At 43.0% G+C, this 25,825-nt stretch overlaps 1 protein-coding gene across 1 annotated transcript in view; it reads right to left on the bottom strand.

Annotated features, from left to right (window-relative positions):
• Positions 1-20,105, bottom strand: part of RAB12 (RAB12, member RAS oncogene family) — a 30,419-nt gene extending 10,314 nt beyond the window's left edge. The window contains exons 1-2 of the mRNA XM_032152789.1: positions 19,588-20,105; positions 4,317-4,377 (exon numbers count right to left, since the gene is read on the bottom strand). Coding sequence (XP_032008680.1) covers positions 4,317-4,377; positions 19,588-20,101 — 575 coding nt within the window. The 5' untranslated portion in view covers positions 20,102-20,105. The remainder of the gene's footprint in view (positions 1-4,316; positions 4,378-19,587) is intronic.
• Positions 20,106-25,825: the final 5,720 nt, after the last annotated feature.

Here is a 25,825-nt window from a genome sequence, read left to right as displayed (position 1 = left end):
GGAACAGAGTTAGATACCATTTGGTTTCCATAAAGAGTCAATGAATAAAATTATTTCTCTAATCCTAGGCATTTAGGGGTATACTTTACTACTTCCAAACCAAAAAAGAGTTAAATCTTTCAGAGGATGGTTTACCATCCTCACAAGTTATGGCTTGTCTAAATTAGGATTCCATCAAACATTTTTAATGTTGAAAAATATTCTGTGCTATCTGAGTAGTGTTACAAAACATTCCTCATTTCTTTAAAAAGTTAAAAATAATAAGCATTTTTCTACTCTGAAATCAGTAGTTAACACAATACAGCTGAACCACAAATTTAAATAACAATCAGATTTAAGATCTTCAATAAGCATTTTAGGGAATTACATACTTTAATAAACTTTTATTCTAGGTAATTTTAATCTGGTTTTCAGTATAAGTCAACTCACATGCACTTCTATACACATTCAATGACTTAAGAATCCAGAAAGTGGAGGCACAAAACCAGAGAAATTACAGATAATAGGAGTTTTAATAAAAACAATCAAAGAACAGGGATAGTAAAAGGCAATTTTGATGTAGCTTAAAATGTTTTTGCATCAATAGCATACTTAGGAATCTTAGAAACATTAAGAAGTTCACCATTAAGAAGCTAGCTGCCTCTACTGACTTTAAGTCCAATGTAAAGAAAGAGGATAGCAACCTCAAAATTCAAAACCTGAGGCAATCATTCTAACGCAAATGAGCAAATTGGTTTAGTTGACAAAAATCCCAATGAGGAAACGTGAACTAGTTCAGCACTCCCCATTTAAGCCCATTCCTTAAATGCCACTGTTTGGGCCTGGCTCTGAAGGCTGGGGGTAGAAAAGCATGTTTCTTTGACAGACGATTCCACACTCCCAAAATATTTGGGCTGAGAAAGCTTTTATTTTCTATTCCTCTCAGAAGTGCCTTTGCTTGATTTATTTCCCTTACATACTAAATTATCTGCTATCATGTACAGCCAAAGAATAATAAACGAAATGTTGATTCCATTCAGCAAGTATTTCTTAAATATCTACTATGTGTCAGCACCATAAAAATCCCACACAAATCTCTACTTTCCAAAAATTAGATTACATCAATGCACTGAACACGCTTTCACCTTTCTATGAAAAGGTAGAATCCTAATATTTCCCTCTTTTTCTCCATAAACTTGAGTTTTCACTGTAATGATAAGGTGTGGATTTCTAGAGGTTTGCAAGTTATTAACGTCAGCTCAATCATCGTTTACTACAGTTAGCATGCCACCTTATTCTGATTTTTCTATCTGCTTTTTGTGCAAATTGAAAAATTTCTGCAATTCTGTTTTCCCAGTTTGGTAATACAACAACAATGCTTGGAGAATTCAAAGCCTCTTATTTGCTGTATTTAATATAGCCACTTAAATTATTTAATTACTAATTTTCAGGGCATACACCAATTTAAGGTATGAAATATTCCCCCTCTTCCAAGCAGAGAACAAAAGGAATGATGCCGACCTAAGAAGGCTGGTTAAAACAAAATCCCCTAACAGTTGACTGGTCCGACAGGCAGAACAAAGGGCCCTTATATGAGGCATTTCAATTCTGTGTTTGCCTAAAGGTAAGAGGCAAATTTCATGGCTTCAAGTCCATTTCAACACAACTCCAAGTTCATTGTAAATAATTTCCAGGACACCATTTGGATATAAATTCATCAAACTACATCCTAGTCAACACGTTTTATTTTAGCTACTTACATAAAGTTCTAACATTCATGTAGAAATACTTTAAAGTATAGAGAAGAGAAAAATGGTCCTTTTTCTGACCACAGGTAATCAACGAACTGAAATATGCGGCAATGACATAAAACGTGACATAGAAATGTAACAGACACCTGTAGCTTTTGGTACTTTTAGCTTTTAGGAATCTATAGTAAATTATGCACTTCTTCCAACAAGATCCTCCTATGAAAACCGAATGGCAATGCTTTCATGCCAGTCTAGAAAATCGGAGCAGAGCTATCTATTATTAGCATAGCACAATCCACTGAGCCTCCTTGAGGGACCGTTTCCAGCTACACAGGCGCCTTCTATGCCCTCAATGGATGAGAGTGAAACGACGACAACACGCCCACAGCAAAGCAGATTACGCCAACAGCAGCACAAGGGCTGCGCCTCACTCCTAAAGAAGCCACCCATTACTTTAAAACAGTAATACAAATTACGATCATGATTCTAACACTTCCTTTTTATCTGCTGCATAGCAATAATGAAGAAAAAGGTTTTCATCTTTTAAATAAAATATTTCAGAAGATAAAAATCTTATTTTGAGTATTAGGTGATCAACAAAATGGCTGGCCTGTAGTAGATGTATGAGTCACTGTTCAAAACCTTCCTGCAGGAAAAGACAACCCTGCAGGAAAAGAGTCACTGGAATATTCCATGTAGAAAACTTGCAATCAACCATTCCATAAGTCCAATCCATTTCATTCTTCCTCCCTTAGTTACGCTCTTTGCCCATGCTGTACAGCTGCACAGGTTTAGAGAATGAAAAAATAGTAAAGAGCCAAGGGAGAATCAGGAGAGGGAGAGGGGTCATTTGGAGAATGCTTGTATATACAAGAGAAAAATGGTTTCTGAGTGCCCACTGCTCTTCGCAGAACCACAGTATCTCACTTTCTCCCCGGGGGGGATTCCATCAGGTAGGGCCCTCTTAGCTCACAGTCAAGGACATGGTAGTCAGATTCCAGGAGTGCCCAATGTCACCAGCACAGACTTAGTGGGCAGAGCTCCAGAGAGGAACCAGGACATTTGGACATACTTTGTAAACCAGAATACTGCCGCCAAAGATGAAGAAGGAAGTATTAATGCATTAATGAAGACATGTGCCACAGTCATCAGGCATGGCTGTCACCCACTAAGGCAGGCATCACACATTCTAATAATGTTTACATCACTTTTGTGGGGCAATATTCTCATCAGAAAGTACCTCACACAGGTACTAGGAACAGAGAGAGGCATATCCCAAATCCTTCTGAAGATGGTCTTTACCTTATAGAACTTATAATTAGATATAGCAGCTTGTGTGCAAAACACTTTGTTGCCATTTCCAGCGTTTAAAAGCTGGGCAGCAATGCACAAAAAGTCTGCGGGACTAGCACAGGAAGAAACATCTATTTGTTGTTTATTCAAGTATTTGGACAAGGCTTAATGTTTCATAATCAAGCCAAAAACGAAAATATGCAGACCAAACGCACAACAGAAAAGAAAACAAACAAAAACCCAAATCAAAAAATCTTTGAAGTGTGTTATACAGTGAAGGGTGACCAAATGAAGATATTACCTCAGACACTTCCAGAAGGCAGGCACTGCGGCTTGGCTGCAGCTGCGGCCCAGACAGGGACACGGATGAAGAATGAAGACATGGCACTAACATTCAAGCATTAGGTGACCGATGATGCCACAGATGAAGCAGCAATTAACGCAGATGAAAGCAAACACACACATGGTGGACAAACAATCAGAGCTGAGGGTGACCTGCCAAGAGGAGTTAGTAAGCTGAGTACACCGCAGCTGTAGCATTCAAAACAAAATGGCATTCTCAGAGCACCTCAATCGGGCTACTTTTAAGCCACCGCCAGACCACCAGACCAGATCTTATCCCTTCTTCCACAGATAGGTCGCTAGCACCTGCGGGCTGTTAACAGGTTAATAGCTAACAGAAAGCTCTTAGTGCTGAGTGCAGTTGTAACACAGCTGGTTGAGTCTCTCATTCCAGTTGTGATCTGAGAAAGGGGCCTGGATTCATTTCTAGTAGGCATTAGTGGGGGCTCACGTCCCGTGGAATCAGCAGTACAGCCGGAAGGAGTATGCCCACCCGCAGTAATAGTCACACTGTGCCACCAAGAAGCTCTGGAACTGTCTGCAGGGGACCTGCCTTCAGATTGTGCAAATCTGGTTATGAACATATTGGGCTTTCTTTGAATACTATCATACAAAATAAAGACATGAAGACAAACACTTGAGCAATCATTTTAGTGGTGAGTTTTGGTATCACGCAAATGATCTGAAAATAGAGGCAAAAAGGTTCCAAACTAGCTACCAGTAAAGTAACATTGTTCTGTCCACAACTGCTCCCATGTGCAAGTGGCATATAACATAACAGCCTTATCTAAATTCTCTCTCTTGATGGAAACACTGTCCATTTAATTTTAAAATGCGCAAGAGGAGAAAAGTAGGAGAGGCAAATCAGCTCAAACAGTTCATTTTATTAGACAAGTACATGGACTGTTAAACACACACAGCACATTACTGGGTGCACACTCTCTCACTTACCAGATCTGTAATCTAATTTTCTTTCCTCTTAGCTCTACAGTTTTGATTTTGAAGTCAACACCTGTAAATAAAACAAATGAACATGAAGCAAAACAACAAAGATGCAATTTGTCATACAAAATAATCCTATTTGTGTATTTTGTTATCATTACCAGAAAAAAAGAAAACCCCATGAAACCTGACATCACTTAATTCCAAGGAAAAGCAGAATCTGCACCAGTATCTATAACCTCCCATCTCTCACGCTTCAGTCCACACTGGGAAGGTCAGCCCATATTATGTCCCATCCTGAATGATCGGTCTAGTATTTGCTGTTCATAACACAACTTATAACTACCACAGTTCAGCATAGAAACCAGTTTAAAATTACATTTAATAACTATATCAACAAATAAGTGGTTTTAAAAAGATGTTTTCTCGGGGAAAATTCTTATATGGAACACCGGAAACTTAATCAAACTTAATCAACTTCAGTCAAATAGCCTTCGTCTGAATTTAGAAATTATTGTACTAAAAATTTCAGTACTCATGAAAATTTTAGGTAAATATAAACATAACATTACCAACAGTGAGAAGATTTTTAAATTTACTCTTACACAAATTAACATACCCAACTTTAATTTTTATTCATTTTAATATTACTAAGCAAACCATCATGTATATTTCCTTTTCAATTTAGCCTGTAAAGCTTCAGATATATTTTTAAAACCAAGTTTTCATTTGTGTATGCTACCTTATATGCCTTCCAATTATACAAAATGTAAATATTTCACAACAATATTTTATTACACAATTTTCATAACTAAGGGAACAAAAGGGATGCTGGCTGAATTTAGAACTAGAGGCACCTTCTCAACAGGAACTACTTCCTGACAGCTTCCTTGGGACCCAGGATGTAGACGATCCCAGCTCCCTGGGCCAGCAGGTGCCCATGTTTGTGAGTGGTATGGTGGCCGCAGAGCAGGCCCTGGCCATGCCCCTGACTGCCCATCTCTGGACACTGACGAGGTGCTGCAGTCAGATGAGGCTCTTGAGGGTAAGTGGAAGACACGTGACCGATTTTTATAATTAGTAACACTGTGGACACCAATGCCACACAAAAGGCATGTTTACAGCCCTGGGGCAGGGTGTGGCCAGGGAGGCAGCCTTCCTACCCTAGGAGAGAAGTTGCATGAATATAAAATGTCGCAAGAAAACAAAGCTAGAAAGCACTACTCCATGTCAATTCTTAACCTCTCACATAACACATAATTTCAGATGTCCCTGAAAGAAAGCTACTTAATTCAATTTCACTTTCAGTTCTGGAAATGATTTGCTTTCCAAAGTCAAAGGAAGCTCTGACACTGCCTTGACCCAGGAAGCAGGCTCTGCATGATGGAGAACCTTGAAGAGAGTGGCTTAACACTCAGCTGCAAGGAAACTGCAATTTCAAGTGATACTACACAAGACACATAAAATAGCGCAGATATTTGCTATCTGGTTTAAAGCAGAACAGTTTAATGACAAAATGCTGTCTTCATATTAATGTAGAGTTAGGATTTCACTGCTGCCATGCTACTCTGTGATGGAATTTACTAATCAAATGCATAATCTGTGATGACTACTATTCTATTGTTGCGGGAAGTCAGGGACCCCAAACGGAGGGACCGGCTGAAGCCATGGCAGAAGAACGTGGATTGTGAAGATTTCATGGACATTTATTAGTTCCCTAAATTAATACTTTTATAATTTCTTACGCCTGTCTTTACTGCAATCTCTAAACATAAATTGTGAAGATTTCATGGACACTTATCACTTCTCCAATCAATACCCTTGTGATTTCCTATGCCTGTCTTTACTTTAATCTCTTAATCCTGTCATCTCGTAAGCTGAGGAGGATGTATGTCGCCTCAGGACCATGTGATAATTGCGTTAACTGCACAAATGGTAGAGCATGTGTGTTTAAACTATGAAATCTGGACACCTTGAAAAAAGAACAGGATAACAGCAATGTTTAGGAAACAAGAGAGATCACCTTAAACTCTGACCACCGATGAGCTGGGCGGAAAAGAGCCATATTCTCCTCTTTCAAAAGCAAACGGGAGAAATATCACTGAATTCTTTTTCTCAGCAAGGTACATCCCTGGGAAAGAGAATATGCGCCTGGGGGTAGGTCTACAGACGGCCCCCCTGGGCGTGGCCGTCTTCTATGGTTGAGGTTGTAGGGGTGGAATAGACCCCAGTCTCCCATAGCGCTCCCAGGCTTATTAGGAAGAGGAAATTCCCGCCTAATAAATTTTGGTCAGACTGGTCGCTCTCAAAACCCTGTCACCTGATAAGATTTTATCAATGACAATGGTGACCGAAACTTCATTAGCAATTGTAATTTCGCCCCGGTCCTGTGGTCCTGTGGTCTTGTGATCTCGCTCTGCCTCCATTTGCCTTGTGATATTCTATTACCTTGTGAAGTATTTGATGTCTGTGACCCACACCTATTCACACACTCCCTCCCCTTTTGAAAATCCCTAATACAAACTTGCTGGTTTTGTGGCTTGTGGGGCATCACGGAACCTACCGACACGTCTCCCCTGGACACCCAGCTTTAAAATTTCTCTCTTTTGTACTCTGTCCCTTTATTTCTCAAACCGGCTGATGCTTAGGGAAAATAGAAAAGAACCTACGTGACTATCGGGGCAGGTTCCCCGATATTCTATTTTACTTTTGTTTCCAATTTCTTCAAGTAAGTTTGTTTTAAAAATGTAATTAAAGGAGCTGATAACGTTTGTAAACCTTGTGGCAGTGGCTGCAACTTTATTGAAAAGAACTGGCAGATGATACTTCTTTTGAGCTCTGCTTCAAATTGACTAAGAGTCCCTGAAACAGCTAGAGCAGATAATCTTTGTTTTGACTACAGTTTTCTCTGCTAACAATGGAGTTTGAATATGTCAGACTGCCTTTCCCAACAACTTGAACAACTTACCCAACTCTAGCAGTCCTGCACTAGGACTATTTTGTAACCACAACATTTAATGAATAAAAATAAAACGCTAGGACATTAATATTCAAAATCAGGAAATAAGTGGCAACATTATCACTATGTAATTATAAACACATTATTAGTTCTAATAGGAGAACAAAGCAAAGATTACCTGACAGTAAATAGGGCTAAGAACCTGTTTTAGCATTGAGTACTCACAGACAAAAAGAAGGGAACAGACACTGGGGCCTACCTGAGGGTGATGGGTAGGAGGAAGGAGAGGACTGAAAAACTACCTATCGGGTCCTATGCTCACTGCCTGGGTGACAAAATCATCTGTACACCAAACCCCCATGACACGCAATTCACCCATGTAACAAACCTGCACATGTATCCCCTGAACCTAAAATAAAAGTTGGAAAGGAAAAAAACAAAAGAAAAAAAGAATCTGTTTAGCCAAAACGAAGACTATCTTACAGTGAGTAGATGAATGACAATTAACAACACAACAGAAAAATACCCAGTGGCCAGATCTACAGTTCCATGAGTAAAACCAGTTCCTTAAAACAGTCCTCGCTCTTAAATGAAATATCCTATACCTATACCGTATCTAACAGCCATTAAGTAGCCTGGAATTACTGGAAACTTAATCCAATTTTTGGCTTAGAAACATATACCTGTCAAAGTACACAACTAAACATTTCTAAAAACTTTCTTACATTAAAAGTCAAAAATATCCCTTAATGTTGTCTATTTTTAATACTGGGATGTCATAGAAGTGATAATGATCCTCAATAAAAGGAAAAAAGTCATGAATAACCTCAAATAACTGGCAGATTATTTAGGAAAAGTCAACAGAGTTCCTGTCACAGAAGAGGAAATGTTTACAAACAACCGAGGGACAAAGAGGGTGGCGATTTCACTACTGTCTACAACCCTGTTGAAAACTGGTTTCCTACAGGTATCTTGACTAAGGGAGGAAGCAACGAGTCCCCACCACTCAGCTGATGGGGACAGTCCCTGCCTTCGAAAACCTCAGTCATACTGACCTACATTAACACACCATGCACTTGGCAAAGCGTCTGTCTTTGCTGTTCTCTCCTCTTAGAGAACCTCCTTGTCTGCCCAGAACCCTTTGAAGCCCTAGATTTCCCATCTGAACTCTTCTGACTGCACCCGCCTTTACCCTTGTCTTTATCTATGTTCCAGTTCTTGGCCCTGAACTCTCTTCTAGCCCATATCACGTCGTTCCTTCTTTGCTGGCCTCCCCGACAGGCTACGTGCCTTCCCTCTGAGGATATAGTCATCTTCAGCCCCCTAAAGTCTAGGACACTGCCTGGCACACAACAGCAACTCAATAAATCTGATGGCTGGAAACTGCTCCCTCTTCTCCATCAAATGCTGTATATGTAAGAAGAAATGCGAATTATTTTTGGAAAAAAATAGGGAAATTCAGGACTGATTAGTTAAAAAAAAAAAGGGCATCTGAGTAGCAGGTGTGGAATGGAAGCAGTGAACGCAGGGGTGCCCAGCACACAGGAGAAATATGAGTGTGTGCAGCAACACAGCCTCTCATTTCTCCTACAGTTCCTCACAGGATGGAGCAGCTGTCCTTGCTCACAGCCTCTCCCTACACACACTAATCTCAGAGGATTACAGTAACAGTTTCCCCATCCAGTCCCTCAGATAGAGAACTGGTCTACCAGGTGAATTATTCTGGTGAGAGGAGCTTGCTTTTCTTTAGGCTTACCAATTTTATGGAAGTCTTTCTAAAAGTATTTTAACAATGCTTTCAAAAAGCATGCAGGCTACAGAGATACAGTATTATCAAAGGTCTTAGACTGCTCTATTTAAGTCAGTCTTTTTTTCTGAAGCAAAAAAAAAAAACAAAAAAAAAGAAGGCTTTGTCACACAGGCTGGAGTGCAGTGGCAGGATCATAGCTCACTGCAGCCTCCAGCTCCTGGGTGATCCTCCCACCTCAGCCTCCTGAGTACCTGGGTCTACAGAAGTGCACCACTGTCACTAACTGATTTTGGTTTTTGTAGAGATAGCATCGCACTATGTTGCCCAGGCTGGTCTCAAACTCAAGTGATCCTCCTACCTCAGCCTCTCAAAGTGCTGGGTTTATAGGCATAAGCAACTGTGCCGGTGTCTTATTCTTGACCTTAATTTCCTTTAGTACTAATGACAGTGGACATCTGTCTGTCAAATACTCCATGTCTAAAACCCAACACATCCAAGCCTCACAGCAGCCCAGCGACGGGGAAACTATTACCCCCATTTTATAAAGGAAGACATCATGATGACGAGAGGACAGGGTAATTTGCCTACAATCATACCACAGGACAGAGAAGCAGCAGAACCAAGACTCAAATTTACACCACTGCCCACAGTGAAAGGTTATTATAGTAAAAGTCAGATGGGTGAAAAAAGAGAAAAGCATGAGATGTTCTGAAGTGGCTCATAGCTCCCACAGCCAAGCTGTTAAGACAAGGCCTGACTCTGCTCTGCCTTCTTGCTGGCTGTCTTTCACGTCTTAGCAACAGCAGGAGGAATCCCTGGACTTAGTGCTTGTAAGATTTCTATGTTCCCCTTAAAGCAAAACATTTGCACATTACTGTTTCTTTTTGCTGGGCCATAAGAAGTTACAAAAGTGAAAATGGCAAAAACACACAGAACTTTCTTTCTTTACACTCCTTTCCAGTAAAAGGCCTAACCACCACTGTGGTCCAAATCTAGGACTACGGCTGAGCAGACTGTGCCCTCTTCTTCCATGCCCAGGTCACTTCTGCTCATTCCACCAAAGATCTGGAGTTTGGACCAGACCATAGATTTTACTTAATACTTTCAAGAAGTTAAGAATTTCCATAGACTTGGAGGTAAGTCTCAATACAAACAGTGGTTGTGATGTCACTGCCAATTTATAATAATGACCTTAAGTTTTATATGGTGGCTTTTCTTCCAAGGATGTATCTTACACAATGTTATCTAAAATTGGATATAATATTCTACTAAGGGATTGGATTGAGCATTTTCAGTGAGTTGTGAGAAAATAAATTAAGGAACATGTTAAGGTTACAGAGAGAGGCAAATCTAGCATTAAAATCAAGTCATGTGGGCATAAGGCCAGTCTTCTGCCCAAACTCTACCACCTACCAGGGAAGAGTTCAAAATGAATTCTCGTCCCATATAAGGAAAAGAGAATGTGGCTGGGCGCGGTGGCTCGCGCCTGTAATCCCAGCACTTTGGGAGGCCAAGGAGGGCGGATCACGAGATCAGGAGATCAAGACCATTCTGGCTAAGACGGTGAAACCCCGTCTCTACTAAAAATACAAAAAATTAGCCAGGTATGGTGGTGGGTGCCTGTAGTCCCAGCTGCTCGGGAGGCTGAGGCAGGAGAATGGCGTGAACCCGGGAGGCGGAGCTTGCAGTGAGCCCATATCACGCCACTGTACTCCAGCCTGGGGGACAGAGCGAGGCTCCGTCTCAAAAAAAAAAAAAAAAAAAAAGAGGAAAAGGGGATGCAAACTCACTGCTAGTAGACCTGTCTTGTGACATCCTACTATTTAATATTATCTGGCTTTTCCTATCTAACCTGTGTGGTAAGGATTTAAATAGAAACTAAGTACTATAACTGTAAAATATTTTGATAAACTCAGAAGCAGGCACTATTAAAATCCTAATGTTACTATGCTTATCCAGGCCTGAGGATGTCAAATTGCATCCAGGTATAAGAAGATCTGTCCTTGCTTGCACTCCAGGGTTGACATGCTCCCACCCAGCAAATAAAGCCTGTCCACAGAAGCACAAGGAGACAGCCTTGCACTTGACTGGAACAAACAATGACACCACGGACTGCAGCAGAGAGGGGAGGACAGAGGGACAGTTGGAGGTCCTGGGCCTCCAAGGAGAGGCATGGCTGGAGCCCAGCAGAGTGAGTGGACAGTTCCTCTCATGGAAGTATAAACCTACAAGAATTCCACAGAAAGGTGTATGTCCTCTTCACAAATGAAAAGATTAAGAACTAACTTTTGTGGTGTTTGCTATATTTCAGATAATATTCTAAGGGCCTTATCTACATTAACTTATTGCAGTGTATATTCATTAACAATATTATGAGGTAGATATTACTGTCTATATTTTATAGATGAAAAAACAGAAGTCAGGGAAGCTGGTAGACTGCCTAAGGTAACCAAGTTGGTGAGCACGAGGGCACAGATTTGAACCTGGGCTGCCTGGCTCCCGGCTGTGCTCCTCCCTGTGCACTGTGCAGCCCCACCTGATGAACAAGAGGCAGAGGCTGGAAGGGAGCTAAGAACATATATTTAAGGCTGAAAAAGAACTTTCCATTCCTAGGCAAGTATATAAAATTAATAGTAAGACAGGGCGGATGGCTGGTTGGCTGAGACAGACTCCATCTCTGCACCAGGAGGCCTTCTCTACTCCTTGGCTTCAGACAAACCTCCATCTGAAATGCTACCATGCTATTTTGAGTTCCTGGTCAAAAGAGGAGGAGAATATTTAAAGGGAAGAGGAAAAAAAAAAAAAAAAACCCACGATCAAACAGTGGATTATTAACATTTTCTTCATATGCAAAAAAACTGAACTTCACTACTACTCAGAATGGATCTGTGAAAACACAAGGACTGTGTTTTACCCAGATTATGTTTTACCCAGGACATGTGATTACATTTTGAAATTTATATCATCTGTGTATATCAGTGTGTATCATTAAAGGGTAAGGTTTTTTTATGAAGTGTTTCAGTTTTTGGATCTACAGGATAAATTAGGAGAAGAGAATTATAAATTGTCTTTTCTATGCCAGACATGTAGGATATTTTAACTTCATTTATGCCTATACTGTGAGATGTGAAGAAAGTGCAAATCCCGCTTTGTTTTTCTTCTTATGAGTGAAGACACTGAGGTTAAGTTGCTTGCCTAAGCACAGCTGGCAGCCTGTCGTGGAGCTGAAACTTATATGCAGGACTGTATGCCTGCCTCCAAAATCTCTTTCCACAAACACCATGGCTTGGGAAGATAGTGGTGGCCAAGGAGAAGGTGGAGTGTTTTTCTTTTTTGAGACAAGGTCTCACTCTGTCCCCCAGGCTGGAGTACAGTGGCACGATCACTGCTCACTGCAGCCTAGATCTTCCTGGCTCAAGTGATCCTCCCGCCTCAGCCTCCCAAGCAGCTGGGACCACAGGTGTGCACCACCACGCTAGGCTAATTTTTGTATTTTTTTTGTGGAGATGGGGTTTTGCCATGTAGCCCAGGCTGCTGTTTTTTAAGTAAAAAATTAAAAGTGAAAATTTGACTGCAGGCGTGTGATTCTTTACCCAATCGACAAGTGTGCTGAGGTCCTACCACACACATGGCTTGAAGAGGTGAGAGGAGGCACGTGAAAAACACAAAGCTCCTCATTTATAGGGGCCCATTCCTTTGCCCAAGTGCTGACATGGAGTTGGAATTGCAGGTTGTTTTGTTAACTAGGCACCAAAAACCAAAGGGTGGAGTTTGTCAGAGTTGGAGGGAAAACATTTTCTATGGAATCCAGTGCTCTGTTCAGCTTGTGCTGTGCTTCCCAGTTTCGAAAGTTTTTTTTTTTTTTTTTAACAATCACACTCAATTAATGGCACAATTTTTGGTCTGTAGTTTTGGCTTTCCAAATACTTCCCAAATGTCAAAGATGTGAATTAAAGGACAAAAGGAGGACGATAAATGTTTTCCTCAGCTGAAGCAGAAGGCACTCTTTTCTAACACTTATTATGGCTACCTCCGTGACTCACCTCCTCTCTGAAAAGGGTAAACCAGGTGTGAGCTTTGTGCCCAGGGGAAGGTCGAGCAGGATGGCGTCTTACATAAATAGAAAATGCTTCTTAAAACTATTTGTAGAATGACTACTGTACAAAGCTGTTTTCTTTACAAATTCAAACTAATGCTTATTTGGAACAATGTATCTGGCACCCAAGGATAGAGAATAATTTGGACCTATCAGTTCTCAAAGGAACCTACTCTGCCTTCTACAGCCAGTTCCAAGATCCATTAACAGATGGCTTCTGGCAGATTCCACAGACCAGAGGGAAAGAGGCAATCTCTAAGAATCTGGATCTCTGTCATGCATAATAAAATCTTTCTTCTTTAGTGTAAGTGCAGACAGTGAGAGAAAGGCTGAATGCACTTCAGCCAGGTCTTTAAATAGATTTTTATTCAACATAAACAACCTAACACCAACTAAATCTGCATGCTTTCTCTGAAAGATAGCTACTTTAGTCCACAAAGGGGACGTTTTGTCAAGCCTCTCAGCTTGCATTAAGTTCATTAAATAAACCTAATCACACAACACACAGCATATGTGGGTATAAGAACTAAATGTTGGTTCCTCTCACGCTCACATCCCTGAGTCATCGTGTTACATCATTTTGGCAGGGGAGTCTGTGTGAGGTTCTCTCCAGATGGAGCGAAACCACACTGCAGGGCTGCAGAGCTTGGGCTTTTGGAGTGGGAATTCTGGATGATTTTCCTTAATTCTCTCTTAAGTGAAACACGGGCAGATCGGTCATGGCTTAGAAAACTGTGTACAAATACAGTATAGCGAAATAAAATACACAGTTAAGCATTTAAATCCGGTATAAGATGCTCATTCTGGGTTTTCTAACAAAAATCTCTGCCCTAAGTTTCCAGAATAAAGTACAAGTAGTCAATTTCCAGGTGAAGACCCTGGTGGACTGCATTTGACCTGTCATGCCGCCTAACATTCAAGGGCAGACCCCCAGAGAGCATTTCTGCAGGGGATTCACACTCACCCATTTCTCGGACCCCTCCATTCTGTTGCCAGCTCAACCGCAGGTCCAAAGAAGCGGAGTCACTCGCACTACCCTACTTCCCCAGTGTACACAGTCTCAGGCCGAGGCCCCACCAGTGGGCATCCTGAGTGCACCCCCATGTCAACACAGGCTACAGGGGAGTCAGGCAGAGAGCACACAGGACTGAGGCCTGCAGCGGAGTTAAAGGGCTTCACCGAAGGGCTGCCATCCTTTAAGGGGGCCAGGCTGTGAAGTTTAGAGCACTGCCACACAATGAGAAAAATGAAGATAAATTTAAAGAACTTTTGGCTGGGGGTGATGGCTCACACCTGTAATCCTAGCTCTTTGGGAGGCTGAGGAGGGTGGATCACAAGGTCAGGATTTCGAGACCAGCCTGGCCAACATGGTGAAACCCTGTCTCTACTAAAAATACAAAAATTAGCCAGGCGTGGTGGTGAGTGCCTGTAACCCCAGTTACCTGGGAGGCTGAGGCAAGAGAAATACTTGAACCTGGGAGGCAGAGGTTTGCAGTGAGCAGGGATCGCACCTCTGCACTCCAGCCTGGGTGACAGGGTGAGACTCCGTCTCAAATAATAAAAAATAAAATAAAAAACTGTTAAACTGTGGCATCTTATCTTTCCTAATTTTTTTAAGTCTTTTTTTTCTTTTTCTTTTTTTTTTAAATGTTCTTACTTGGCAAAATAAAGAACTGGCAATCCTATGCTGGCCTCCAGCATTCTGAAGGAAACTTTACTACCCAGAAAAATCAGAATTCTGGTCCAGATTGCCTTTCTTTGACTTCTCTTGTATTTAAATATACCTATTTTGGTATATAAAAGGCTTAAGACATTTGAATTCGAATGATGGAATATATAGATTAAAAAGCAGTTCTTGTAGCATTATTTTAATATCCAAAAGGCAAGTGCCAAGTAATGACAGGGACACACTTAAAGAAAATCAGTTTCACTAATACCATAGGATAATTATGTCACTATCTTCACAGGGCTGTAACAAGGACCAAATTCTGAAACGAGGAAAGGACTTCATCACGTCTGACCTTTATGTGTGTGAGCCATTAGTATTTTCAACAAAGCAAAGTCAATCTAAACCTGAAAGTAAGCTAAGGAACAGACAGAAAGATAGTTAAAAAGAATTCACTTGCAGCCCTGGCCCTGACCACTTGCTGAGCAGCTGTGCCGCAGCAGGTAAATTGCTACCTCTCTGAGACTTCGCGTCCTCATCTGTAAAATGGGGATAACTTTCAGGGCCGTGATGAGGCCTTCTGCTGGTGTAGTAAGTGCTCACCATATAGCAGTGATTACTACTACTACTTCTGTTTATAGGCACAGACAACTACATTACTTATCCAAAGTCACAAACTAGTTAGTGGCAGAGCCTGGAGCAAGAACCCACATTTCTTATTCTTACTCTAGTGTTTTTCCCAGCATGCAATGCTGTTGGAGCAAGGGTGGGGGTAGGTTTTTAACAGGTAAAACCATTTCAACCCAAACAAAATTAACAGCTAGCTTCCAACAGTAACATAGAAATAAAACAAAGATTGACAGATATGTAATTTTATGGAGTTGTTTTTTGAAATATACTTTTAAAAAAGCACATTTACCTGTTTATGCTAAAACTAGTGAGAGTCAAACAGAAGGAACCAAGATCAAGAATTCGGCATTGCTAGATAGAAATGGTTTCTACAGGCCGGGCGCGGTGGCTCACGCTTGTAACCCCAGCACTTTGGGAGGCCGAGGTGGGCGGATCACGAGGTCAGGAGATCGAGACCACGGTGAAACCCCGTCTCTACTAAAAAACACAAAAAATTAGCCGGGCGTGGTGGTGGGCGCCTGTAGTCCCAGCTACTCGGAGAGGCTGAGGCAGGAGAATGGCGTGAACCCGGGAGCCAAAGCTTGCAGTGAGCCGAGATTGTGCCACTGCACTCCAGCCTGGGCGACAGAGCAAGACTCCGTCTCAGAAAAAAAAAAAAAAAAAGAAATGGTTTCTACAGCTTCACTCAGGAAGTAATAACGTCAACTTGCAAAAGCACACACAGATTCATGGTGGATAAGTATGCTTGTGATACAGGCACTGCTATGAGAAAAACAGTGGACCAGGCATGTTAGTTGTAAATTTCTTTAGTCAATTACTTTTTTCTGTTTCTCAAACTTTGAAAAGCTGCTCCTGTACTTTTTAAAAGAACTTGTAAATTATAATCAGACTAATTAAATTCCATGAAAACAAAATCCCATTTGAAAATATGAGACAATTCCATTAGACAATTTCCATTAAATAGACCAATTAGTAAATACAACCTCTAAGTTTTTCATACCCTTGTGAATTTTGTGTATCTTTTAAACTAGTTTCTGATTTGATTAACAATACAAAAAAAAATCAACATTTTGCTCATTTACAATTTTACATAATAGTTCATCATCTCAAATCCCTAAGGACTTCCCCTACAGATCTTTTATAGAAAGTTCAAGTGAATCCCATTTACTTTAAAAGGGCACTTACTGGTCAGGAGCAGTGGCTTACGCCTGTAATCTGAGCACTTTGGGAGGCCAAGTGCTTGAGGCTAGGAGTTTGAGACCAGCCTGGACAACATAGCAAGACTTCGTCTCTACTAAAAATCAAAAAAGGGCTTGGTGGCGTGCACCTGCAGTCCCAGCTACTCAGGAGGCTGCGGCAGGAAGATTGTGTGAGCCGGGCAGGTCGAGGCTGCAGTGAGCCATGATTGTACCACTGCGCTCCAGCCTGGGAGACAGAGCAAGACCCTGTCTCAAAAATAAATAAATAAAAATAAAAACGCTCTTAATGGAAACACTCTCCTAGCCTCGGAATTACACAATACTACCACTTTAGTGACCCATCCTGGTCCAGGCACACTCAGGGACTCTTCCCTGGGCCATGCTGTGAGGCTCACGATCTTTCCCAGACCGCTGTCATGAGCAGCACACATCCATAAGCCCTGACAGGGTAGGGAAAAACTCCTACTGTGGAAGAGACTCTTGCTCTATATGGAATTCACTGCGCTACATGCAGATGAAACTAGAAAAACCAGCCTGGGAAGAACCCCGTGAGCTAACTGCTCAAATGGTAACCGTTCAGGTAAGGCAACCACAATTCTACACCACACCCAGTACCATATTTAATTTGCATTTTTCTAAAGGAACTAGAGGAACAAACTTATCTTCAAACATTCCAATGACGGGGAAGCCTTCTCTGACCAGGCCTCATCCCTAGCCTCGACTGGAGGCGCTTTCACTGTGCTCCCAAATACCCATACACATCTGTCACTGCCCTGACAAGCGGTCATGCAGCTCCCAGAAGCTCCGATCCACTTCTGGACAGAGCCCATGTCCTGTTTACCACTGAATCCCCACTGGGTAGCATAACACCCAACACACAGTAGGTGCTCAACAAAAGATCTGATGAGTGGAGGGGACAAGCAACTCTGAAGCAGAAACTGAAGTGGAGCTGGTTGGCTTACTCACGCTCTGCAGCAGGCCAGGGGCCATGAGCATTCTCTGAACAGCCCACAGTTAGAAGCACGCACTGAGTACTGAAGTACTAAAGTACTCCAGTACTCTAAGTATTATAGGCTACATGTGAAGCAAACAAAAATGAGCAAGACAGAAATTCAACCACACTCAGAGTAGGGAGTATGTGCTCGGGTAAGTGCATGTTTGTTAAGGGACACAGAAACAAACTGCTTGGTCTCCTTGCCTCCTGGTTTCTTCCTTATTCCCAAACATCCTATGCAACTCTGCCAAACTAGTTTCACTGTTTTCGTGCCAATGCCTTATTAAGGAGTCTTTTGGTTCTAGGTGCCCATACGATAGGGTCCACTCTCCTTAGCATGGCGGTCAAGGTCTCGCAGCACCCATTCCCAAGTCCCCTAAGGAACCCTCCCCAGAGGTGGGGGGCTGCTCCACTGCTGCCAGGCTTAGAAAATCCTTCTTCCTGTCTCCTACATTCTAAAGCACACCTTTGCTCATCCATCTCACCCTCCATCCACTCAAGCCCTCAGTTACCCACCTATGGGTACCTGATTTCTCTTCATCACACAGTGCAACTCTATTATCCCTCATTTTTATATGCTGAAGTACGGAGCCATAAAATATTGACAATTCTGAATTGAATTTAACCCTACTTTATTTATGTCAGGTACTAAAATAACAGCCTAACCCTCATTTGATGGTTTAACAACTCTCTGTACTCTGTATGATCCAAGACTGGATATTTGAAACAGGTATAGTTATGCTACTCATTTTAATATAATGTCCCCAACGACAACATTTTAAAAACATACGGTACAGACACCACAAATATTTCCAAAATGATCTATTCCAAAAAAGCATTAAGGGAAGTAAGTTCTTGAAAACAAACCAAAAAAGACAATATAAAAACTGGAGGTTTAATTTTCCAATAAGACACTTTAAATGTAGTACTGTTTTGTTACATGACAATTTTCAAACCAAGTCATCTCAAAATCGTACTGACAGCCTTGGAACTACGACTGGTTATAACACTATTAATAAATAGAATTACATGAAATTATGCTTTTAATTCTATCAAATCTCCTGACTACTCAGTTTCTTGGACCGCCCCTGGGGAAATCTCTCACTTCCTATCACGGAAGTGACTGCCCTTTATTTTAAAGAATGGGGTTCTCCTAGTTTGGACATCTTTTAAGGGGTTTTCCGTAGAAACAACTGCTACCCACATCCAACTTACAAATCTCAATGTCAAGTCCTCTAAGCATGACTTCATTAAAAAAATTTCCCCTGCAGTTTCCATTTCAGATCCGCAGCTATTCTCCTCCTTGACCCTGGAGAGTTCCTGTATTTACTTCACTCCTGTCCTTCACCGAAAAGAGCGGTACTGGAGGAATCAACCCCACGCCTGCCAGTCACCGGGTTGTTTGAGGTCATGGATAAATACAGCTGAAGTTCCTCTGCCCCGTACGTACGGCTAGCACGAGAAACTTACTGTCGTTTTAGTTTTAACATTCTCCATAGGTGACTTTAAACTTCTTCATTTCTTGAAAATGGGTTCAAAATAAAACTGCCCTAGTTGCGCAGGGATCACACCCGCAGTAGACGGCGCGCGCTGGCCTTGGCGGGCCGGGGCGGCCCGGGCGAGAGCGGCCTTCGGTGTTCACTCCCCTGTCTGCCTGCGCCCCACGTGAACCCAGCTTTTTCTTGGGCGAGTATGCAAAGGGCCGAAGTTTCCGTGGAGAGCCGCCCCCACAGGCCCCGGAGGCTGCCAGGACCTCTGAGGCAGGGCCGGGGGCCAAGGGCAGGTCTGCACGGAGGCGGCACGAAAACCTCTGCCAGGCTTTGGGATTGGGATACAGGGCGCTCCACGGAGACCCCCGCCCCTAGTTTCACCGAGAGGCCCATCCCCGAAAGGCTCCCAGGCTCGATGAGACTCGAAGCCCACGGGGCGAAGGGCACCGGCCCGGGCGCCAGGAGGCCCGGCCCAGGGTCGCCGTGGCGCCCTTACCCACGGTGGACTTGCAGGCCTCGCAGAAAGTGTCGTCGGTGAAGCGCTCCATCAGGCTGGTCTTGCCCACGCCGCGGGAGCCGATGATGATGACCTGCAACTTGAAGTCGGCCGGCCTGGGGGGCTGCTTCCTCCGGCGGCCCTGGCCGCCCGACAGCGCCGGGGAGCCCGTGCCCAGACCGCCGCCGCCCCCGGCCCGCCTCTGCAGCGCGGCGCCCGGATCCATGCACGCATGCGGCTCCCGCTCGGCCCGCCGCCCGCCGCCGCTCGCCCCCCGGCTGCGCGCCCCGGGCCCCGGAGCCCCCTCGGCCTCCGCCGCGCGCGGGGGATCGGCCCCGGGCTCGGTTTCCGCTCGCTCGAGCGGCCCCGGCGGCCCGTGGGCTCCGCGCTGCAACTGCGCTGACGGCCGGCTCTCTGCACCCGGGTCCCCTCCTCCTCCTCCTCCGCCTCCGCCACTGCCGCCGCCGGGAGAGGAGGAAGGGAAGCAGCTACTCCGCAGTAGCGGCAGCAGCATCCCGGACGAGGAGGGGCAGGAAGCGCAGGCGCGGGCGGGGCGGCGGGCCGCGAGGGGCCGGAGGCGGGCGTGTGGGCGCCCCCTGCCGGCGGGAGGACCGCGCGCCGGGGCCTCGGCTGGCTGCTGCGCGCGGAGCTTTCCCGCGACCGGCGCTGCTCTTTTCCTGCCTCTGCTCGCCTGCCCGCCCCCGCTTCCCTCTCTCTTCCGCCGGCTCTTTCATCTTTTCTTCCTCTTACCTCTTCCCTTTTCCCCCTTTTCACTCCTCCCTACTCAGCTTTCACTCTGACCCGCATTTATGGTTAACAGAAGAAACTTAGTGTGGTTTTAGTCTTAAAATTCTCCGTAGGCAATTCTAAACTTCAGCATTCCAGTGCATCATGAAAATGGGTTCAAAATAAGAAAAAGAACCCTAGTTGACAGTGAAAACACTCCCATGTGCACAGTCCCCAAACACCATGCACATGTTTTCGCCCCCGCGCGCTCGGTGTAGCTGGAACGCTGGGAAGGCCCCGACCTCAGGCCGCGCCGCCCGGCCGCCTGCGCTGCGTTCGCGTCTACACCCGCGCTCTCGCACAAACACCAGTGGGTGCAAGCCCCCGCACCCTCTACCGGGCCGCGGCACTGCTCGGTCTCTCTCCATCACATCTGTCTCCCATTTTCCACGGAAACGCGCAAAATCAGTTATTTTTAACTCTGATTGCTGTCTCACTGAGAGTTCAGAAGTTTTTATGCTATTTAATTTTTAAATTAAGTAAATGGCATACTCCTTTGGGGGAATAAGCGAGTTAAAACTCAAACAGTGCGAGAAGATTGAAACTTTAGGAATTATGGACTCGTGTCGTATGTTTTGCCATTTCTATTTGGAAGGATTTAAGGTTACAGAAAATCACTGCTGATTCCTTGCCAGAGATTTGTTTAGCAAATTCCTCAGCTTGAACTTGAGCACCTCAGAACACAGGGTTCTGAATATGATAGGGGCTGGCAACATTTGCCGAATGATCACGTTACCCACCAAATTTCAGCTGTACTGTATTTAGAACTAGGTTTAGTAACGCACAGTACACGCGTATGTTACACAGCAAACCTGATTTGTAAAAATCTAGCGTTGCCCACAGTGTAGATTGGAGGTTTACGTCTATGAGAGCATTCTTAACTGTGCAATCACTGTAGGGATCTTTATAATATGAATTCTGAGAATATGTAAAATATGATCCCTCTATATTATTTGAAACACAGATCCATCACTTACCATCACAGAATTTACTTTCTTTCTTTCCTTCTTTCTTTTTCTTTCATTTTGTTTTGTTTTGCTTTTGAGACAGCCTTGCTCTGTTGCCCAGGCTGGAGTGCAGTGGTGCGATCACAGCTTACGGCAGCCTGGATCTCCTGGGCCCAAGTGATTCTCCTTCCTTAGCCTCCTGAGCCGCTGAGACCACAGGCACGTGCCATCACGCCTGGCTAATTTTAAAATTTTTTGTACAGTTGGGGTTTTGGTTTGTTAACCAGGCTAGTCAACAGTGTGAGACCCTGAACTGGCCTCAAATGATCCTCCCACCTCAGCCTTCCAAAGTGCTGTGATTACAGGCGTGAGCCACTGTGCTCCGCCGCAGAACATTTCTTAGCTGTGGGTTTCTCTTCTGTTCTATGAGAATGAGAGTAGTGACTCCTCCTTTCCTCTAGCATTGTTAGGAAAACAACAACTAACAATCTCTGCAGTCTGCTGCAAACATAAGGCACTATATAAGTTTAAGGAATTAAAGAGACTGATTTATGCATGGCTTTTCAGGAATACTGTGATTTTACAAAGCAAGACGCATCTGCAAAGGTAATCTCAAGATTTTTAATTTGGTCCATTCTGATTAATAGCACTGCCTGTCCTAATAGGCAGATGCATGTGGCATGGCTTGTGGAGCTGAAGACCTTCTTGCCCAAAATAAAATATCTTCCCCATAAGGTAGACCTGTAGTTTCTGCCACTAGAATAATTAATGAACTAAATGACAGAGGTTGGGCAGTGTTTCTGGAGGACAGGTAAGTGCATATTCACTATTTTAAATCAATTATGATAGTGCCCCTAATCCCCTGGGAATATGTCCCAAGACCCACTGTGGATGCCTGAAACCTCAGAGAGTATAGAGCCCTCTATATACTATGTTTTTTTCTATACATACATACCTATGACAAAGTTTAATTTAAAAATTAGGCACAGTAAGAGATTAACAATAACTAATAATAAAATTCAGTTGACCCTAGAACAACATGGGTTTGAACTGTATGGGTTTGTTTATATGCAGATTTTCATCTGCCTCTGCCACCCCTGAGACAGTAAGACCAACCCCTCCTCTTCCGCCTCCTCCTCCTCAGCTACTCAATGTGAAGATGACAAGGATGAAAACCTTTATGGTGATCCACTTCCACTTAGTGAATAGTAAATGTATTTTCTCTTCCTTATGATTTTCTTAATAACATGTTCTTTTCTCTAACTTACATATTTTGTAACTTACAATATAATCTTCTTATTAGAATGCAGTAATGTGTATAGCATACAAAATATGTCTTAATTGACTGTTTATGTTATCAGTAAGGCTTCTGGTCAACAGTAGACTATTAGTAGTTAAGATTTGGGGGAGTCAAAATTATACACAAATTTTTGGCTGCATGCTGTCGGCACTCCTACCAATCACATTGTTGAAGAGCCAACTGTAGAATTACTATGAAGATATATACTGTAATAACAGTTATGTGAATGTGGTCTCTTTCTCTTGCAAAGTATCGAATTGTACTGCACAAAGTATCAGTCCACAGAGCTCCAGCACCTGGAACTGTGCCTGACAAATGGTACAAGTTAGTAAATATTGGTGAAGTGAATGAATTAATGAAATTTTTATAGCTGCCTATATCCATAGTTATCCATTTTCATAGATATCCATATAGAACATTTCATAGTTTATCCATAGACTTCGTTGGCTCCTTGGGCTCTGTCTTATACCTAGACACCCCATATCCTGCCTTTTCCCAAAAACAAACCTCCCTCTTATCATTTGGAAAAGTCTCCTTTTTTCACTGTCTTCACTTTAACAACATCATCACCACCTGAGGTGGATGATGTGGTTTGGCTGTATCCCCACCCAATTCTCATCTTGTATTGTAGCTCCCATAATTCCCACGTGTTGTGGGAGGGACCCAGTGGGAGATAATTGAATCATATGGGTGGTTTCCCCCACACTGTTCTCATGGTAGTAAATAAGTCTCACGAGATCTGATGGTTTTATAATGGGTTTCCCCTTTCACTTGGCTCTCATTTTTCCCTTTTGCCCAGTGCCATGTAAGACGTGCCTTTTGCCTTCCACCATGATTGTGAGGCCTCCCCAGCCACGTTGAACTGTGAGTCCACTAAACCTCTTTTTCTTTATAAATTACCCAGTCTTAATTATGTCTTTATCAGCAGCATGAACATGGGCTAATACAGGGGAGAAGTTTCAAGTATAACAAAGGCCAGAACCAGAAGAGTATGTAGAATAAGAAACAAAAGGTCAAGAACAGAGCTCCAGGATCACCAGCATCCAAAAGATAAGCAAGAGAAGAGAAGCTGGAAAGAAACCTGGGATGGGAGGGAGGGGATACTGAAGATAGTGGGGTCATGGAAAAACCGGGCACAATTGTGTTTCACAAAGGCAGGAATGATCAAAGGAGCCCCATGTCACAGAATGGTCACATAAAATAAGTACAGGCAGTCACAGATTTGCAAGGTAGTCAGACACCATAAAAATCATTGTTTAAGCTTGAATGGTACAAAGTGATCTTGATAACCAATGGGAAAATTATTATTATTATTTCATGGCCTTTACAATTTTTGTCAAAACATTGAGAACACTCCAACTATTGCTATACGTGTATAAAAACATGAAGAAAAAATTGTAAAGTTAGTATTTATTTAGGACACTGTAATTTAAAATGCCGGAAACATTGAGAATTAAGTGTTTTTTTTTTTTAATATTTATCAGGAATAGTTTGGGCCATGCATGGTGGCTCATACCTGTAATCCTAGCACTTTGGGAGGCTGAGGTGGGAGGAGCACTTGAGCTCAGGAGTTCAAGACCAGCCTGGGCAAAAAAGTGAGACTTTGTCTCTATTATAATTAAAAAAACTATAAATAATTGTTTGATCAGTGCTTGTCTTCTTCTTGCCATATAACTTAATTCTTTCTTTCTTTATTTTGTTTGAGACAGGGTCTCACTGTTTCCCAGGCTGGAGTGCAGTGGTGTGATCTCAGCTCACCGTAGCCTCGACCTCCCAGGCTCAAGCAATCCTTCCACCTCAGTCCCCCAAGTAGCTGGGATTACAGGAATGCACCACCACACCTAGCTAATTTTTGTGTTTTTAGTAGGACAGGGTTTCATCATGTTGCCCAGGCTGGTCTCGAACTCCTGAGCTCAAGCCATCCACCTGCCTCCGCCTCTCAAAGTGTTGGGATTACAGGCACGAGCCATCGCATCCAGCCCATATAACTTACTATAAGGAGTTAACATCTTTTTTATGTCTTGCTGAATTGTCATACTCCATTCTGTTTGGATCAGCTTCTAATTTTTCTTTCTTTTTTTCTTTTTTCTGAGATGGAGTTTCGCTCTGTCGCCCAGGCTGAAGTGCAGTGGCACGATCTCGGCTCACTGCAACCTCTGCTTCTCGGGTTCAAGCGATTCTCCCACCTCAGCCTCCTGAGTAGCTGGGATTATAGGGATGTGCCACCACCCCCAGGTAATTTTTGTATTTTTAGTAGAGACAGGGTTTCACCATGTTGGCTAGGCTGGTCTCAAGCTCCTGACCTCAAGTGATCTGTCCACCTCGGCCTCCCAAAGTGCTGAGATTACAGGCATGAACCACTGCGCCCGGCCTCTAACTTTTAATCCTTTGAGCTTTCATGTCATGAAATAGCTCAGAGAGTTTCTTTAATGTTAGGTTTTTTGCCCATGTCACTTCCTCAGGGCCACCTTTGTCCTTTTCATCACAGCCACTTTCCTCCTTGTGACAGCGACGAGCTCGCTGTTACAGAATTCCTGATCGCACATCTACAGCCTCCCGAGTGGCAGCAAAATCACCTTTCCCACAGTCAGCTATTTCCTTTAATTACTCCACTTACAGTAGATTCAGTTTTCACTTCCAGCATTATCACTTTTTGTTTCTTTTTTTATTGTTATGAAAATAATTTTGAACTCACAGACCCCCTGAAAGGATCTTAGGGACTCTGGGTCATCCTAGACCACACATGGAGACCTGCTGCTCTAGGGATTACAGTCTGCATCCTGAACTCCTGAGTCTTTCCGAGTTTATATTGCAGCACTGCTGGTAACATGCAGGACACTTGTAACTGTATGAGTCTACCCCCTCATCCTTCATGCTGTGGCTTTTGTGTATGTTACATCTACATATGTTACGAACCCCACAATACAACCGTTTTTGCCTTAAACAGTTTGATGTATTTTAAAGACATTAAAAAGAAAAATACATTTTGTATTTACCTACAAATTTACCATTCTCTTTATTCCAGCCCCGTAGCTCTGTTCTTCCATCTGGTTTCATTTCCCTTTTCTCTGAAGAACTTTTTTTTAGCACTTCTTATAGTGTAGGTCTGCTGATAACAAAATCTGTTTTCTTTTATCTGAAAATAGCTTTATTTCATTTTCATTCTGGAAGAACGCTTTCACTGGAAAAGCATTTCTATTTGTTC

The sequence above is a fragment of the Hylobates moloch genome, unplaced genomic scaffold, assembly GCF_009828535.3.
Source record: "Hylobates moloch isolate HMO894 unplaced genomic scaffold, HMol_V3 SCAFFOLD_5, whole genome shotgun sequence".
Taxonomy (NCBI): Eukaryota; Metazoa; Chordata; class Mammalia; order Primates; family Hylobatidae; genus Hylobates; species Hylobates moloch.
This window is presented reverse-complemented; position numbering and strand designations above follow the sequence as displayed.